General features: G+C 46.3%; 1 protein-coding gene across 9 annotated transcripts in view; it reads left to right on the top strand.

The window, feature by feature from the left end:
* The window catches only part of LOC144799484 (SURP and G-patch domain-containing protein 2-like), a 71,595-nt gene that overhangs the window by 43,025 nt on the left and 8,921 nt on the right, over nucleotides 1–19,649 (top strand). For all 9 annotated transcript variants that reach the window (XM_078670820.1, XM_078670821.1, XM_078670819.1 and 6 more), the window contains 2 exons: nucleotides 3,967–4,078; nucleotides 17,508–17,788. In XM_078670820.1, the coding sequence (XP_078526946.1) occupies nucleotides 3,967–4,078; nucleotides 17,508–17,788 (393 nt within the window). The remainder of the gene's footprint in view (nucleotides 1–3,966; nucleotides 4,079–17,507; nucleotides 17,789–19,649) is intronic.

The raw sequence follows: 19,649 nt of genomic DNA, 5'->3' as shown, positions 1-19,649 counted from the left end.
CCTGCGCTGGGAGGACTCCCAGCAACAGGAGGGCAGACTTGTGTCTCGGTGGCAGCATCCATTTTGTGGAGCTAAGGCTCTGTCTGACTTTAACCGGGGTTACAGGTTACCAACATGTCGTGTCCCTCTAGAAGGGTGGAATGCTAACCCCGTCGCCAGAATTGGTGAGGGGTTAGTATTCCAATTCGTATGACACCTTACTCGACATGGTTTGATAAAGCGATACCAGAGTTGGCATATAACCGCGAGGATTATAATGCACTTAAGAGTATATGGTATGCGATATCATGGAAACGGCTAAGGGATAGATCCCGAAAGCCGCAGACAGGCTCAGCTCATGCCAGAGCACCATCTCACACGATTCCAAGCACTCTGCCTTCAGGATTGTCAAGGCCTGCCATAGGAGTGACTGATAGGAGATCTGTGTGCCCATTTAGGTTTAGATATAGGTATACTATATCTAAAGCAAAGGGTGAGTACACCACTTTGCCCCAGCTGTCAAGCAGCCAGTTGTGTCTGTTTGGTTAGTCAGCCCAGGGGTGGCATAATACATGCTGCAGCCCCTGGTAGACTTCTGGGTGCACCTCAGCCCTGGGTACAGGGACTCAGAGAGGGCCCAGTGCCAATTCAGTACCTGGGTACAATTTGGAGTAGAGAGAACAGCTAGGCTGTGGGTCTGATTAGCAGGCCCACAGCCAGGAAAGTTGTAAACCAGTGAAGCAAAAAGCAAAAATCTGGGTGATCATAGGATTGCAGACCCTACTCTCCTACAAGCACTTCCGGTGATATTAGGGATCCGGAAACCTTGGCATCTACTACCATATCTAAGACCTTACTCATAGGGCCAATGGCGACAAGAAGCTTATCTTGGCATGAATGCCAAGATCTGTCGCTGCCCTAACGAGGATCTTTCATATATTTTGCCAAAAAAGTGGCCATCTTTGAGTCGAGCTCTGGGGTAAAAGCTACCTTACCCTCCAAGGTGGACACTCTGCTTTGAGGGAGCCCCGGGCCTCCTCAAGGGGTTTTCAACAAACTTTGCCACCTCTTCCCCTGGAGTCCAAGCAGCGGACAGAGGATGTACAATCTCATCCGGGTCCAGCATTCCCGAATCCTCACCTTGAGCGGAGGAGCGGTGACCACAGGGCGCCAGGGACGGGAAGGAACCACCTCATCCTCTGAATCCCTCAGAGAAAAATCCCCATTGTGCTCGGAAGAAGCCGGGTCAGGAGTCCCAGGGGGTTCCGGAGAAACTACAGGAATGAGGAGGAGGGAATGGGGTTTCCTTGTGCCAAAAAAGTGCTCTTAAGATGCACAAACACATCCTTGTCGACTCCTGCGTGTTTTTCTTAGGTGGAGGGGCTTAGTCTCCCACGGGGGGGACAAGGGTGGGACACAGGGGATGCTGCGTGGGCCTGCGCCAATTTTGCACATTCCTTTACAATTCTATCGGATAGGTGCTGCTCCATGGGTCCCACGATTTCATGGACCACCCTGTAAATGGAGGAGTCAACAGCATCAACAAATTCATCGCCCCATTGCATATAGGATTGGGACTCTTCCTCCTCATAGACACCATCTGGAGCCTCCATTACTGTAGAACAGGCAAACAAAATATATAAATATAAGTATATGTGCCCCAAGGGCTTCGATAGAATTAAAGCGTATGTACGCTTAATAGATATAGATATAAATAGAAATATAGGGGCGCTGCGGAAGACCAAGGCTAGGCTAAGGGCAGACCCAAGGACTGCAATAAGGCCTGCGCACAGCCAAAAGCCCTCAGGAACTCCTGAACGGGCTCCGCTGCCCAGCTGTGCACCTAATCACGGTTAAAACCTCTCTTCAGCAATTTGCGCGTGAAAAAACGCACCTCAGGTGCTGAAATTACAATCATTGCAATGATACGCCATCATGTGTCAACGTGGACGTAGCCGTAATATGAACCTCTGCCGAGGCGTTCACTGTAAAGAATGTGGGGAATACAGACCAGATAAACCAGCGTAAGAGGTGGCAGTGGTGGACAAGGCTCCGACAGCGCGTCTCCCGCAGCGCAGTCTCTCCGATTATGAAGAGACGTGTGCAGCTGGAGCAACAAGATGGAACAGTCCGCCTAGCGGGCTTACAGAGCACCGCAATTACAATGGCGGCGGCTGCGTGAGGAGCGCAAAAGCGCTCCCGCCATCAGGGAACCTGGAAAAGAAAAACGCCGCAGAGAACAAATTAGCAATTAAAAAAATTAAACACCCGTTCTCATTCCCCGGAGGTTGCTTTTAAATGCGCGCCTCCGCGGAAAAGACAAACGGCACAAATTCTATATGGAAGAACAAGGAAAGCACACTCAACTGGCTACGAAGACATAAATGCCTATCCCGAGTCCTCAGGAACTGCCCAGTGGTCCGTCCAATCAAACACCCATACGTAAACAAGTATTATAAGGCACTAACGAAGGTTTACACCAAAACCCTATATTGTGAGGTACAGCGCTCAAACATTATTGTAATGGTTCCTGCATATCTCCAATGCATGCTCAACAAAACAGTGAAATTATTTAAAATGTGTAAAGATGCAAATGTATAGCAGAACAGGTGGTACTTTGAAACCTACATAGAGGAAACTCGAGGCATCATTCAGAGTAATTGGGAGAATTGCTTACGTTTGCATTGGTTTTCCCAGAAACTATTATGAGCATGCAAAACCTAAGCCACACATTGTCAAGAACCTGTACATATTGTGTTGAGATTCTTCGCAAATGAAAACCCTTTCGTGAGAAAGCGGATTGCTTCCGTCAGTGTAGGCATCCAGTGACCGATAAGTCAGAGGCAGGATCGATATACACTGCAATATGGCTGACCAATGATTCAGAGCTGCATGCTGAAAGTCACAGCATAGCACGAACTGTATAGAAATTGACAGCATTCTCTAATGAAAGCAGTGGATAATGGCAAAATACTTAAGTAATCATGGACACAGTCGGATAACAGAGGATATCTGCTGCAGGAGGGTCTGCTCACATAAGTTACCTCTGAGACAAATATAAATATGGTGATAACAGTGATAACGGCGACAGCCTGCTGGGAATCTCATACTGTTTCTTGTACAAGACAAAAAAGGGCTCCTAGACAACAGATTGTAAACCGAACTAAATTGATGCAGTATGGCTCGGAAACTCTGATGATGACACAAGTAACACCAAAAGTAGGCCGAACAAATGGAAGACAATATTTTATTAACCATCAGTAATGCTAAATGACAAGAGAGTTACTGGATTCTAAATTTAGCTGCACAGTAGTCAAGCAGAGAACTTAGAAATCAGGTAAATAGGCAGTGTAGGAATATGCGTTGGGCTCAGGTTGTTCAGCATATGTTTAGAAGGACCCTGCCAGTGACATATTTTCCAGTTGTCATAATGAATGTGCATACAGTAATTGTAAATGGAACTAAATTACATAGACAGAACGTATTCTGAACATCTGGCATGGATTTGGCTCTGCAGGATTTATGCTGGACACACTGATCCAGCAGTACGCCATTACGTATGCTGAAAAAAGTGCAAAGTGTACACAGACCTTCAGTCAGGCTGAATTCTGCAGCAGTGTTATGTGGGAGAAGCGTCTTGCCCTGTTGTCTCAAAGTACAGCACTTTTTGTAAACTTGTGAGCTGTCTGTTCAACTGAGACCCTGGGCACCTTATCAGTATGTCAGTGTACGTTATCAAGTAAACAATTCCTAATTGATTCAAACAAAAAGATGGATAATTTGGCATGTTTTACGCAACAACAACAAAGTGCATTGAGAAAGGGGGTGCACTTATTAAGAGGTGCTTTGCACCATTGACAAAACAATTGCCCACAATTTCTTTAAGTTTAAATAAATTGTCATATTATTTCGCTTTTTTTGGTGGTAAGGAACATTAAAGGATCAAAGTAATTGTTCTTTTTTTCTCTCTCCTTTAATGAACTACAGTAGATGCAAAAACCCAGGTTTCCATTGAGAAACTCGCTCGATTTGTGGCTGAGATGGGCCTCGGAATGGAAGCATTCAACATTGACAAATTGGCCAGCAATCCCAATTTTTGGTAAGTTGACAGCGTTGTGTGCCTTTGTGATCACTTATTGAGGTATTGAAGGGATTCTGCTCTAAATAAAATTGTTTTTTCATCTCAGCACTGCTAGAAGCTTTTCGGTAATGGTTTAGACCACAAATATTTGCTATTCATATTAGTTTGTGTGAAACCGGTTTGCTAAGTAGCACTATGTATAATTGTAGGGTTTGCAGTCTTAGGGCCGCCTTCTTCTTGACGGACATTTCACTGCCTGCAAGGCAGCACCTGGTTAAATAGCTCTGCTGTTGTAGGTGGTGAAATGTCTGTCAACAGGTTGGGAAAGGGAGCAAGGGTACGGAGGAAGCACCCCTTTAAAAAAAAAATGTTTTTTAAAGATAACGCCAATCCCCACAGGGCAAACACCAACATCAAGAGAGCAAATCTAATGGTAGATGGTTTATTGGTTTCATTGCTTGAAGAAACATTTCCAAACACTATCAAGACAAGCCAGAGGGTCGGGAGTATGGCTTTGAGGAAGGAAAAGCTGTGGTGCAGAATACAAATTAATACTACTAGTCTTTCCTAACAGTGAGATCCTGGGGCTTTACTTGAAGCTGGAAAAGGGTATGAAACTACTCTCTTGAAGAGTTTTTATTTATTTATGTTAACAACACTTGGGTTCATTATTCAGCTTAAAGTACATCCAACAGCGGAGACTCAGTAGGGAGGGCGATCCACAAAAAAACCATCACTTCAGCTTTTTCCTTAAAATGGTTTGCGGGAGAGTTCATATAAGCCAGAAGATGATTACGAGTTTTACGTCCAGCACTAAAAACCTGCTATTGCCACATGATTTGTTGTAGGTTCTCAAGGTCATTAGCAGGGAGTGGGCTGAGGAGCAGAGTATAACGCTGGGGTAATATCTTGAGGTCAAGCGAATGAGCTATTTACATGCAACCCCAAGCAGGCTGTGAGTGACAGTAAAGAAAGTTAACGCCTAATTTGATAGAATTGTCAAATTGAAATCCTCTATTGCAGCAGGCAATTAGGTGACATCTGGAAAGTGCTTTTGTCCTCATAATAAATCTAACACCAAACCAAGTAGGATCAAAGCTACCCCAGAACCAGTTTTGAGCGGCTACAAAGAAAGGAACTGCTCATTAACCTGGTCGCACCTATGGGTGGGCACACATGCTTCACACAAAACGAGAAGTTTAACAAGAAGTTTCCCTGTCTTGGATTTTGAGAGTGATGGGCACTTGGCCGTGTTTGCAGAAAGGCAAACGGAGAATACTGAAATTAGGTAGGGTTGCCACTGTGAACATTTAGCCCATTTGTTAGATGCTACCTGGGAGTATCCGCCACCCACATGCTGGTGAGCCCTCACACAGCCTTCAGCAGGACACTTTCTGGACCTGCTGAACAACAGAAGAGGACTGGACCTGCTGTTTGTGACCTGTGAGTAGCTCGGAAGGATTAAAACTGCTCCTCCATGAACCCAAGGCAAAGAAATGGACTCTGACGGTCCGTTGGCTGACTTACTGTGTGGCAAAAGGGTCACAAATAGCTGCAAGAGGCCTTTGTCCCTACAATTCCCAGCTGACCAGTAGCAACTGAAACTTAGACTAGACTTTGCCGGTGCCCTCTGCCTAGCACCATTAGAGTCTCTGGATGCCCACCCTGAGGACTTGAATGCTTAGAAGTGTGCTCCCATGGGTGCTTGGGCTGACAGGAAAAGGTTTACACATTTTTGCTCCAGTGAGACCTACGTTGAAAAGTTCCCAAACAGCAGTTCCACTGCATCACATTGAATATCAGATTCTTCCCCTGAAAAGCCCCAGCAATCTCTGAAAAACCACTACGTTCCTTTCTGTTTTGGAACTTAAAAACGTTTTGCAGCAAAAACCTCAAGAGCTCCAGAGCTTTAGGCGAGCCAACCTGCTGTGCTTATCCGATCGGCAATTCCATAGCGGCGGCTACCGTTTCAGGCGTGTGAGAAAGTGCCATCTTTCTTGCATTGGTATGCCCCCACTTTTTTCTGAACTGCTGATGTGCTTGACTGAGTGTGCCCTGGGTCCCTGCCAATCAGGCACCCAGGGCCTGTGTTCCTTCCCTAAAAAAAAGCTATGCTGAAAACAAAATACCCAATTGGCACCTCTGGCCACCTGTCAGCACCCAGTAAAATGGTACCCTAGGTACCCAGGGCTTGGTGACCAGAGGAGACCCCTGAGGGCTGCAGCACTTATTGTGCCACCCTCAAGGGCCCTGTACCCTGGCACCCACACCCTGCCTTTGCAGGCTGAGTGCCTAAGTACAGAACTAAAACAAGAGTCGACATGGCACACATCCCTGTGTGCCATGCCCACAGAACCCACTGCCCTGGCATACTTCAGTCACCCCTCTAGCTGGGTGCCCTATGCCAGAGGTGAGGGCACAAGGGCATGAACCCTGTGCCCCTACAGTACCCAGGGCCATTCCTGGGCACTGTAAGTGCAGTGATGCCATTTAAGAGTATATGGTGCTGGGAGGTTGTCATTACGAACTCCACAGCACCATAATGGCTACACTGAAGACTGACAAGTTTGGTACCAAACTTCTCAGCACATTAAACCTGCACTGATGCCAGTGTGGGATTTAATGTAAAATGCATGAGAGGGCATCTTAGAGATGCCCTCCAAAACCCGAACCTACAATCCACGTCTGGGCTGAGTGGCTGCAGAGACTGCCACACAGCAGACATGTTGCTGGACCCCTGGGTGGAGAGCCCCCCGCTCTCCTGGGCCTGCAACAATGCACATCCTGGGCGAGGTGATGTCTCCTCCCCCAGGATGGACAGGGGGAAGCTTCAAAGGCATACCGCCTCTGAGAGCTTCTCCAGGCCATTTGCTGTACCCAGCAACTGACCCCCCCCACCCGTTCTACCCCCACTCTGGCGGGAAGACTGGCGGGGAAAACTACGTCAGGAAGGAGGGTGTGCCAACCTTTGCCAACCCCACCCCTCAGGTGGAGGAGGCGAGGTGAAGCACGATCCCGGGCTCCGGCCATCTTGTAGATAGGGAGCCCTGCCCAGTCCCAGCTAGGCTCCTGCCCCCCTCCCACAGGAGAGGAGCAGGCTAGGGGGTGTCCTCACCCCAGGACAGGGGCCCATTGGTCCCTGCCCTTGCCCTACCTGTAACGCCCCTAAATTTAGTATTAAGGGGCTCCCTGAACCTTCCTTCCTCAGATCCCGATATCAAAATCAGAAAGAAGATCAAGAAGAAGAAGACCCGCCGCGCAGCTGCTAACAACTGGACAACAACAACTGACTTGGCCCCAGCCCTACCGGCCTGTTGATCCTGGAACCTGCTCCTGCCTAATCCTGGTGACCTCCGCGGACAGCAACCTTCGGACACCCAGAGGACCTGCCTGCCCTGACCCTCTCGAAGATTGGGACTCCCATCAGCAGAAGCTCTGCTGCAACACCCCACCTGGTGCTCACCAGGAAGCTCCGGACCAGCCCACTCTGCACCAGCCGAGCCCGGGCCGGGCCAACCCGAACCAAGACCACAAGGACGTCCCCCCGGCGACTGGGACCCGAAGTCCAGTGCCCAAAGACCCTCCTCGACGAACCAGCCAACGCCTGCAGACTCAGAAACAGGGGCCACCCCAACTACGACCAGCCGAGGGTGAGCTTTTCCGACCCCCAAAGACACCCCGGCGCCCCGCGCCCCGCGGCCCCCTGTGCCTCATTTGGGGTACCTACCTGTGCTCCATCATCCCAACTTACCTCTCGAGGTGCTGGTCGCCCCTGGAGAGTCACCGTCCCCGAGCCTGCAGCCTTTGTTCCTTTTTCAAGATCCTCATTGGATAACATTGAGCGCCCGACGACTCAAAAGCACCCTGCACCCAGCTGCCAGAGTGCCGCTGGCTGTGTCCTCTTTGCCCTATCCTACTTCCTCCCCTTGCCCAGAGCAAGTGACCAGGAGCCCAGCTCCCAGAGCCGCGTGGCCTGCTAGCCAGCAGCCACCAACCGAAGGCCCCCTTTCCCTCATTGGATAACATTGGGCCTACCTACCTCTGCACCCGGCCGCCCCTGTGCCGCTGGGACTGAACTAACTGTACTCACCTAACCCTGGGGGACCCCTGAGTCTACGCCCAGAACCCTAACTTCACCAATCAAGTACTCACCTGGAAACCGGTAATTCACTTACCTGCCCTTGAATAACATTGACCCATTTTGACTCGAACATTTTCTAAGTGTGAAGTTTTGAAAACTGAAAATATTCATATAAAATCAGCCAAAGTCCGATTTCGAAAATACTCACCTGTGATCAGGAGAAAAGCCAGTACTGTACCTTTCAGCCCAGTACTGAACCGCAAACGTAATCCCTAGCGGGTTTACTAGTAACCTGTATTTTCTCGATAGGAACCCAATGTCTGCTTTTCTATGAAATTTCTTTTAAGTGTCTACTTTTGAAAACTGCAAATATTCTTTAAAAATCGTTCGACATACTGAAACGCAATTACCTACCTGTTTTGAGTTAAGCCCCCAGTGCTGCCCGAGACTAGTGCTGGGTTACAAAAGTAACGCGATCGTACTTTACCTGTAACCTGAATTTCCTCCCATTGGATAACATTGTCAGAATCACCTTGAAAAGTTTCTAAGTGTGAACTTTTAACACCTTTACTGCTGTGCAGATTTTACCCTGTGTGCTGAAAATTGCAAAAACCCACTGTTCATGACAAGGTCAGCTCGTCATAAGCACACGACCAGTGTACTGCATGACGAGCTGAGCTCGTCATGAGCAGCGAAGGGGTTAAAACAGCTTTATATTCAGGAAAATTCATCACAGTAACTAAAAGTTTTTGCTAATCGGGTTTCAGCTTAGACCCCAGGACTGAATCTAAGATCTAGTCCTGGAACTACCAAAGTAATCCATAAAGTAATCAACTGTACTTTCCTATGAAAAACTAATTGAGCCCAATGCTAGAGTGTGTTTCAGAACTGTATTGCTGATTAGCTACCCTGTAATTATTGTGTGTACAAACTTATTGCTCCTCTGCAAAGTATTTACATGAGAGTACTCGTACCTTGAAAAGTATATTTTGTAACTGTTGGTTCTAAAAATAAAACAACTATATCTGTGGATATAAATACAATTGGCCTGGAGTTCAGTCTTTGAGTGTGTGAAACCTTTTGCTGACTGAGTGTGTACAACAAATGCTTTACACTGTCCTCTGGCGCTGCCTTACTGCTCGACCAAGCTACCACTTTAGAGAGTAAGGTCAGTTCTGGCTTTAACCTCTGTTATACCTCTGGGGTTGGTGGACTCTATACACACTGTACTTCCTTCTAGTCCAGTATATATAGAGCCACTTTCTCACAAGGCGTGTCCTACAAGGAGACATGTTTTTCTTTAACAACAAAAAAAAGCTATTTCCCATTTTAATTTGGGACTTTGAAAGTTTTCAAATTTTTTACTTTCAGTGGGACCAATCCACTTGATGTATCTGACATGGGCTCTGTCGTTGCAGCCTCAAATTGTGCCTAGGTCTAAGTCTATTGCATCCATAGACTATCTTGTTCTTTTTGTACGCTATTTCAACAAAAATCTTTACAAATTAACATCTCTGGGTCCCCTTATTGGATTTTTGTCGTTATGGTCCTATTTTACCCCTAACATTGTTTTTCATTATTTGAAATTGGTTGCAGAATTTTAGTGTGCTTTGTGTGACTATTTTTTTTACTGTGTATGAACTATTTAAATACTTTACACGCTTTCTTTGATTTAGACCTGACTGCTTTGTGTCACGTTAACAAGGATTGATTACAGGTTTAGTTTATTTAAGTTGTGTGACATCTATGAAGTGATGGCCTTATCCTTTGAGGTGGATACTTGTCCACCCAAATAATAATCCACTTTCAAACATCACTCAGTTTCCAAGCAGAATTCCAACCACTGCAAGGCTATTTGCATACATTGAAAACGTTTGAGATTGTCTGGATCAGCTAGAGAAACCAGCAATTAACGAGCATCAGCATAATTACTGTATGGTTTTTGCCTGGCTGTATTAATAAATAATAATGCATTTCTGGTTGACTTTATAGCTGTAAGTGTATTTAGAGTAGTTTATTTAAATTCAAGCTAGGATATGGAAAAAGTCATAAGAATGAGAATATACCCTTTTAACCCCTCCCATGCTCGTGACGGAACCGTTCCGTCACGAGCCTCGGGTGGGCTGTGCTGGTGACAGAACGGTTCCGTCACGGCCCGCTCGCCGCGCCTGCGCTGACGTTCTAATGGGCGGGCGGGTGACGGAACCGTTTGAGCTCTTGTGCAGAGAAGTAAAGCAGAAAGTCCATCCAGTAAGGCTTCAATGCCTGCATATAAGCAGCTGCTTATCCCGTATCCTAGCCACGCTTAACTGTGGGTGGAAATGCATTTTGGATGCACTCCCTTCAATGAACATTGCACAAAGTCACTGAGGATGTTAAGTGGACTTGGAGTTTACCAGGAAAAACTTATGATCCAGTAAAATTAAACAGGTCATGGAATTCCAGCTCTACCAAGCCATGCTTAATAAGTCCGACCATGCTCACTTCACCCATACTCCATTCCAGAGAGACTCTTAATTTAATGATGCTTCAGGCACCTCCGTCGGCCAGTCTATCAGAAAAATGCACATCTGTTTATCGCTACATCCAAGGATAATTGTAGGTTCGAGGCATATGGGCTGCAGATGGTACATTTATGAATAGATCGCCATCTGGTGTTGGGCTCGGATGATTGCACTTTGTTTTTCTTCTGGAGAAGTCTTTGTCGTCATAGGTGACTCCTCCTCTCGGTGTTAGTGCGCATGGGCATCGGCTCCATCCTTAGATTGTTTTTTTCCGCCATCGGGTTCGGATGAGGATCGAAGCGCTCCGGACCGACTTCAACAAAGAAGGTTATAACCGGCGCGTATTCCTTTCCAAATCGACGGTATCGTTATCGAACGCGACTTCACTCCATACCGACGCGATTCGAAGGACGACGACTACGAGAAACTCGACGTAGTCCAGCCCGGGGTCCATGGAAAGGACTCCATTCAAAAAATGTCCAACGTGTGGTGCTAAGTTCCCACACAAGGACCTACACGAAGTGTGCAACCTCTGCTTGTCCCCTGAACACGAATCCAGGGACTGTGAGGCCTGTGCAGCGTTCTCGTCAAAGTCGACGATTAGAAACCGTCGAGCCCGAAGACACGAGGTATCGAGAATGCAGTCACAAGCAATCCCGGAGCTGTTCGAGGACCAGCAACCAGAAGAGGAGGAAGAGGAGGAAGAAGAGGCCGACGAGGCGGGGTCAGAAGCGGACGAGTCCGACGTCGAGGAGATCGACGTCCAACAAACCGTGAGTGACGACGTCCCTTTACCGAAAAACAGACCCCGCACGGTGTCGACCCCGCCCTCGAGCCCGGTCAGACAACCGAAAAAAGTTTCCAACGCCCCGCCTTCGAGCCCGGCAACGAAACAGAAACCGAAACACTCGGTCCCCCATCATAGTGGTTCCGGTTCCGATAAACCAACCACATCGACACCGAAGCACCAGGTCAAGGAAAGCTCGAAGTCGAAGCAGTCCATGTCGACACCGAAGCACGCTTCGGCGCCGAAAACACCCTCGACACCGGGGACATCTTCGATACCGAAGAAATCGGATCCGAACAAAACTTCGGCACCGAAAACACAAATGGACATTTCAAAGAAAAGACACCTTTCGGAACCGAAAACTGCGGTACCGACACAGGAACACGGAACGGATCCTAAACAAAAGACTTTGTTTATTGACCCAAAGACTGGCAAGGTAGTCACAGAGCTACCTAAAAAGAGGAAACAGGAACATTTGGACGACAAGGCTCATCCAAAGAAGAGAACAATGGGGACGAATACAACTCCTCCCCCTTCTCCCAAACCTCACACACCATCTTCGCCTATTCCTCACAATAGGCCAGATATTCCTCCCACACGTCCATCTACACCTACAACAGATGGAGAAAGTGACACAGGGGAGGGGGGACACCCTGGGGATGATGAGGACACAATCCCAGAGGAGGCAGACCCATGGGAGGAGTATAATGTGGGATCAGGTAATGATACCGACCTTGAGTCATATCCCTCAAAACCTTCACCTCCTGATGACAATACTGGGTTTGCACAACTCATTACTAGAGCAGCAACATTTCATAAGGTAGACCTACATACAGAACCTCTAGTACAGGACTTCTTATTAGAGACACTACCTACTGCACAAAGAACATCAGGAACACTACCAATGCTAAAAGGCCTTCTCAGTCATACATCAGAGATATTCAAAGACCCAGTGAGGGCTAGGGTATTGAACCCAAGAATTGATAAAAAATATAGGGCAGCTCCAAAAGACCCAATATACATTAAGGGACAAATTCCTCTAGACTCACTAGTGGTCACAAACGCTCGCAAGAGAGCAAACTCTTTATCTACGGGAGAAGCGCCACCTCCTGACAAAGAGTCTAAACTAATAGATGCCTCTGGCAAGAGAGTAGCATCTCAAGCGGCAAACAGTTGGCGCATAGCTAATACGCAAGCACTACTTGCAAGGTATGACAGAGCGCATTATGATGAATTAGAAACACTCATCAAACATCTCCCTAAAGAACATCAAAAGAGAGCTGATCAACTTATACAAGAAGGGAAGTTAATTACTAACACTTCAATAAAGTGCGCCCTAGACGCGGCAGAAACTGCGGCAAGGTCGACAAATACAAGCATCATGCTAAGGAGACATGCATGGCTCAGAGTGTCAGGATTCAAACAAGAGGTACAAACCTCGTTACTTAATCAACCTTTTGATGGGAAAACACTTTTTGGCACAGGGACAGATGAGGCCCTAGAAAAAATGAAAAAGGATACAGAAACGGCTAAATCAATGGGAGCATTGCAGCAGCCGACACAAAGAGGTTCCTTTCGTAGATCCACCTATAGAGGAGGATCCAAAAGTACAGGTACAAACCAACAGCAAACCTCTTTTACACCTACATCACCCAGAGGTAATTCTAGAGGTGGATACAGGGGTAACAACAACAAGGGTAGAGGTCGCGGAAACAACAACAACCGCAACTCTCCAACCCCAAAACAGTGACTTCATAGAGCTTCCCCCAGACCATATAACACCGGTAGGGGGACGCCTATCACAGTTCCTACCTGTCTGGGAAAACATCACATCAGACAAGTGGGTAAGACAAATTATCCAACATGGTTATTGCCTAGAACTCACAGCTACCCCACCAAACATCCCCCCCAAACAGCGTCCAATGAAACAAGATCACCTGACACTGTTAAAACAGGAAGTAATATCACTGCTAGAAAAGCATGCTATAGAGAAGGTTCCACAGCACCAACAGGGAACAGGAGTATACTCCCTATACTTCCTAATCCCCAAAAAGGACGGGTCTCTAAGGCCAATACTGGACCTAAGACCTCTCAACGCATACATAAATTCGGAACATTTCCACATGGTCACGCTCCAACAAGTACTTCCTTTACTGAAGAAAGGGGACTTTCTTTCTACACTGGATCTAAAAGACGCTTACTTTCATATCCCTATTCACAAAGCCCACAGGAAATACCTCAGGTTTGTGGTAGAAGGACAACATTATCAGTTCAAAGTCCTCCCATTTGGTGTCACGACGGCACCAAGGGTGTTCACAAAATGCCTGGCAGTGGTAGCAGCTCACCTAAGAAGACAACAAATTCATGTCTTCCCATACTTGGACGACTGGCTAATAAAAGCCAGGTCGCAAGAGGAGTGTCTGCAACACACACAAAAGACAATTCAGCTACTACACCAGCTAGGGTTCACGGTGAACTACACAAAGTCACACCTACAACCAAACAAAGTTCAACAATATCTGGGGGCTACCATAGACACAGAAAAAGCCAAAGTGTACCCCAACCCAATAAGAGTCCAAGCAATGCTTACAATCATTCAGAGATTTCAGCCACAACACTCACTAACAGCAAGAGTGTTCATGCAGCTACTAGGTATGATGTCATCCTGCATACTGCTAATACCATATGCAAAACTACAAATGCGTCCGCTACAAGAATGCTTAGCGACACAGTGGAATCAGGCTCAAGGACAGATTACGGATCTGGTGTTGGTAGACGACCGCACACACCGCTCTCTGAAGTGGTGGAACAGAACAAACATTACCAAGGGGCGGTCGTTCCTAGAGCCAATTCCACAGGTGACAATAACAGCAGACGCATCGCTCACCGGATGGGGAGCACATATGGACAAATACACAGTACAAGGAAGGTGGAGTGTGCAGGAAAAAACACTGCACATCAACTATCTAGAACTACTGGCAGTGTTTCTAGCATTGAAAGCCTTTCAGATACATGTTATCCACAAAGCAGTCCTGATCAGAACAGACAACATGACAGCAATGTATTATATTCAAAAACAGGGGGGGACGCACTCTCTCCAATTATCCAGACTAGCACAGGAGATTTGGAGATGGGCCATTCCTCAAAACATCTATCTGTTAGCCGAACACCTACCAGGAGTTCAAAACCAGATAGCAGACATCTTAAGCAGACAGTCGGAACAAATACACGAATGGGAACTGCACCAACAAATACTGCAGCCATTCTTCCAAAGATGGGGACAACCAGAGATAGACCTATTTGCCACTCATCAGAACGCAAAATGCCAAAGCTTCGCGTCCAGGTACCCACATCACCTGTCGCAGGGCAATGCGTTATGGATAAATTGGTCCAACAAATTTGCATACGCTTTTCCCCCTCTCCCACTAATTCCATTAGTGGTCAGGAAACTGCAACAACATTCAATGACCATGATACTAGTAGCACCCACGTGGGCAAGACAGCCGTGGTTCACCACGCTCCTGCAACTCTCACAAGTGCCACATCAAAAGCTACGAATTCTACCCATGCACCTTACACAGAACCATGGAGAGATAATGCACCCAGATCCAACTCAATTGAACTTAGCGATCTGGCTCCTGAAATCCTAGAATTTGGGTACTTAGATCTCCCCCCAAATTGCATGGAAATAATCAAACAAGCGAGACGTCCAACCACCAGAGCATGCTATGCAGCTAAGTGGAAGAGGTTTGCTATACACTGCACTAATAACAATATCAACCCTCTAGACGTATCAACAAGGGAGATTATTTGCTACTTGTTACACTTACAGCAATGTAATCTAGCGTACACATCTATCAGAGTACATCTAGCAGCTATAGCAGCATACCTACAAAATAGGCAGCGCATATCACTGTTCAGAATACCAGCGATAAAAGCATTCATGGAAGGGCTTAAAAGAGTCATTCCACCAAGATTACCACCTTCCCCAGTCTGGAACCTCAACGTAGTACTCACCAGACTAATGGGGCCACCCTTCGAACCTATGCATAGGTGCGAAATACAATTCCTTACATGGAAGGTGGCATTCCTTATAGCCATTACCTCACTCAGAAGAGTAAGCGAGTTACAGGCATTAACAATACAAGAACCATTCCTACAGATACACCAGAATAAAGTGGTTCTTAGAACAAACCCAAAGTTCTTGCCTAAAGTAATTTCAGCATTCCACATCAATCAGCCAGTGGAATTACCAGTCTTCTTTCCAAAGCCACAGACGGTGGCAGAAAGGGCTCTACATACACTAGATGTTAAAAGAGCCATTTCATACTACATAGAAAGAACACAAGACTTCAGGAAAACTAAACAACTATTTGTAGCATTTTCCCCAACACATAAGGGCAATCCTATCTCTAAAGCAGGCATCGCAAGATGGATTGTAAGATGTATACAAATATGTTACATTAAAGCAAAGAGAACATTAACTGTTCCTCCTAGAGCTCATTCCACAAGAAAACTAGGAGCATCTATGGCATTCTTAGGGAACATTCCCCTAGATGACATATGTAGAGCAGCAACTTGGTCTACACCACATACATTCACAAAGCACTACTGTGTTGATGTACAGGCTGCACAACAAGCCAGAGTGGGCCAAGCTGTATTAAAAACTCTATTTCAGACAGTTGCGACAGACACTGGTGACCACCGCTAGGGAGGTAACTGCTGTACAATCTATTCATAAATGTACCATCTGCAGCCCATATGCCTCGAACGGAATATGCTACTTACCAGTATGCATCTGTTCTTGGCATAGAGGGCTGCAGAGTGGTACATGCCCTCCCTGCCTCCCCGGAAACCTGTGTCTGTCCCAACATTATCTTATTTAGATACATTTACATGGGCATATCTTTATGTACTACACTACACTACTCCATCTAACCCTACTATGGCAAAACAATCTAAGGATGGAGCCGATGCCCATGCGCACTAACACCGAGAGGAGGAGTCACCTATGACGACAAAGACTTCTCCAGAAGAAAAACAAAGTGCAATCATCCGAGCCCAACACCAGATGGCGATCTATTCATAAATGTACCACTCTGCAGCCCTCTATGCCAAGAACAGATGCATACTGGTAAGTAGCATATTCCATCTTGCAGATGCAGCCTCTGCATTGCATGTGCATACTGACCTTAGTCCTGGCATCATATGACAGTGCTACTATACTCTTACTAAAATCTCTTCTTCTCTCAATGGCAATTGAAGTCCATCTGCCTTAAGACCCCATATCAGAGCAGAAATCGGAAGTGAAATAGGATTAGTGGATCCAGTTATTCAAGCTACATCTTCGTATGTAGTTCCTCCTTTCCCTTTTGTTACCATCATTACGGTTACTTTGGGTATAAGTAACCCCAGGTTGCAGTATTACGGCAGGTTTATGAGTAAGCCTTCATAGAGCTCCTATGGAATGGGGGAAAACATACAAATGTTTGTTACCACACCAGTTTTTGCGAGATATTCTCAAATTCCAGGCCTTTTATTTGGTACAAATTCCACTTGATTTGACCTGGTGGATTTATCTATGGAAGCACCTGTGATCATACTTCAGCAGTTCTTGTAATACTGATTTCAGTGGAAATTCCTATTTTTCTCTCCAAACTGTATAGAACTCACTTCTGATCTGATGCCAATGAAAACAGAGTCTCCCCCCCGTTCATTGATATGCAACATCTTCATACCTATACTTTTTGTTTTCCAAATTTGTTATTGCAAACTATGTGCTATCCTCTCACTTTATAGAAAGGAGATTTGCATAACCCTGTTCCGTTTGTCGTCATATTCTCTTTACTTGAGGCCATTGATTTGCTGTAATCTAAATTTGTTCCAACTTCTACACTGGCATGAAGTTCAGCTGATGTTTGTTTTTTGTTGTATTTCATTACTAACTGTTTGAGTATTCTAGTTATGTAACTTCTAACAACTTGCTTTACTGAACAGCGCACATAAAGACTCATGTAATTTGCACCATATGAAAGAAAAAAATACACACATATCTTCCATGTGCTTGTTTCACAGGTTCCTAAATGCAGAACAGAGCCCAGCTTACAATCTCTATCAAACAAAGTTAGCTGAATTTAGAAGAATGTTTAGCTCCTCTGAGTCTGGCAAGCAACAAGATACCAAACCATCACAGCCTGCAGCTCCACAACCATTTCACAATGACGCTGGGTCATCTGCCAACCTATCAACAGACTGTTTCACTGCCCCACTCCTTCCACCTCCACGAAAACGAAGATCAGGACAGAATGATCTCCCTGTACCAACCAAGAAGATTGTTCAAGACGAGACCCTGAAAGGCAAGTATTTCTATACCGAAACCAAACGAATGCCTGGTGCACCTCTGCTGTTGATACATTACTTGTGTGTCCCGTATTTTCCTTTCTGACTCTAGATTCTTCTTACAATGTCCCTTTTGCTTTGTAATGCCACTCCTCCATTCTTACTTTATGCTTATATTTAGCATATACAATATGCCACTTCGGGACACTGTACGTGCATTAGGTTAAAAAAAAAAAAGAGTGAAAGCTAGTTTTGTGATGCTATAGTTCTTCATCGTTGGGATCCTTCATAGTTCTACATGCAACCCTAATCCAAAACGTGAGACTACAAATGGAGGCGGGATGCTACTTTCCAAACATCCTCAACTATAGCCTCTTTGTGAAAGTTGGACACAGTTGAGGAAGAGGTGTGGCGCCGCGGCCAGGGCGACTGACGCTGGAATCTGGGGATCACGGTTCGATCCCCGGCTCCGGCGGCAGATTAGCCCAGCACCATGTGACTCTGGGCAATAGCTCGCTTAATCTTCCCGACGGCCCCCCAGCGCCTAGAGACCCTTACGGGTGATTGTGCGCTTTACAAATGTGGACTTTAGTGTGGTCCGTGTTAGAGGGCTTCACCCTGGACTTTCCTTCTCTAACCCTGCTAAGCTTCATTGCAGATTGATGTAGGAAGGTGCCCCTTTTTGACACAGTCCTCCCACTTTTTGCCGGGTATTTTATGTGATTTTGACTGAAAGTGCACTGGGTTCCTGCTAGCCAGGTCCCCAGTGCCAGACCTCTTTCCCAAAAACTGTGCAATTGTACCCCAATTGGCAATACCTTTAGCACTTTCTGTTGTTGTTGTTGTTGCAGAGTTTTATATAGCGCGAACTAGACCCGAACCGAATCAGGTATCAGAGCGCTTTTACATATTTTCCAGTTACGTTACATGAGGACACTTTCATTTTAGGCACGGGGAGATTAAGTGATTTGCCCAGAATCACAGGAGGTTTTTGGCGTTGTTACCGAGACTCGAACCCAGATCCCCAGGTCCGAGGTCGAGCGCCTTAGCCGTTAGGCCAACCCCTCTCCCTAGTAAATAAGTCCCTAGTAAATAGTACCCCAGGTATCGAAGGCCTGAGTTACTTAAGAGCGTCCTATGGGCTGCAGCATGTATTGTGCCACCCTACGGGACCCCTCACGAAACTCATGCAAGACTGTCATTGCAGGCTGTGTGTTTTGGTGCAGACTAAAGTGAAAAAAACGACATGACACACATTCCTGTGTGCTACGTCCCATAACACTGCATGTGATATTTGTAAGCTCCCCATCCCCCACAATAGGCCTTACAAACCTACGGCAGGGAGCATTATATTACATGTGAGGACATAACTGCATGAGCAGATATGCCTGTGCTGGTCAGTTTCATTACTGCCAGTACAAGTGATCAGGGAAGCCATTTTAAAACATGTGCTGGACACTGATAAAAACGAGTTCCCCAGCTACATGATGGCTTCAGGGATGTTTGGTATCAAACATCTCGTATTAATAAACCCAAACTGATTCCAGTGATGGATTTATTAATACATGCAGCCAGAGGGCACCTTAGAGCTGCCCCCTGAAAATCTACCTACTACTAGTGTATCTTAGCTAGCCTGCCACCACAGACTAGTTTCTGAACCCCAGGGGTGATGGCATTTGCTCTCAGGAGGTCAGAAACCAAGCCTGCTTGGGCAGTGTGTTTACACCCCCTCCTACAGGATGACCTGCAAATTAGCATTCCAACGCCTTTGGTATGCAAATATGGCTTCCCTCACAAGAGGATGCAGACACTCTTTGTCCATAGACCCTTCTGCACCAGGACAGGCGCGGAAATTAGTAGTCATTTAAACGTGTCCAC

This window comes from Lissotriton helveticus, chromosome 12 (assembly GCF_964261635.1).
Source record: "Lissotriton helveticus chromosome 12, aLisHel1.1, whole genome shotgun sequence".
Taxonomy (NCBI): domain Eukaryota; kingdom Metazoa; phylum Chordata; class Amphibia; order Caudata; family Salamandridae; genus Lissotriton; species Lissotriton helveticus.
This window is presented reverse-complemented; position numbering and strand designations above follow the sequence as displayed.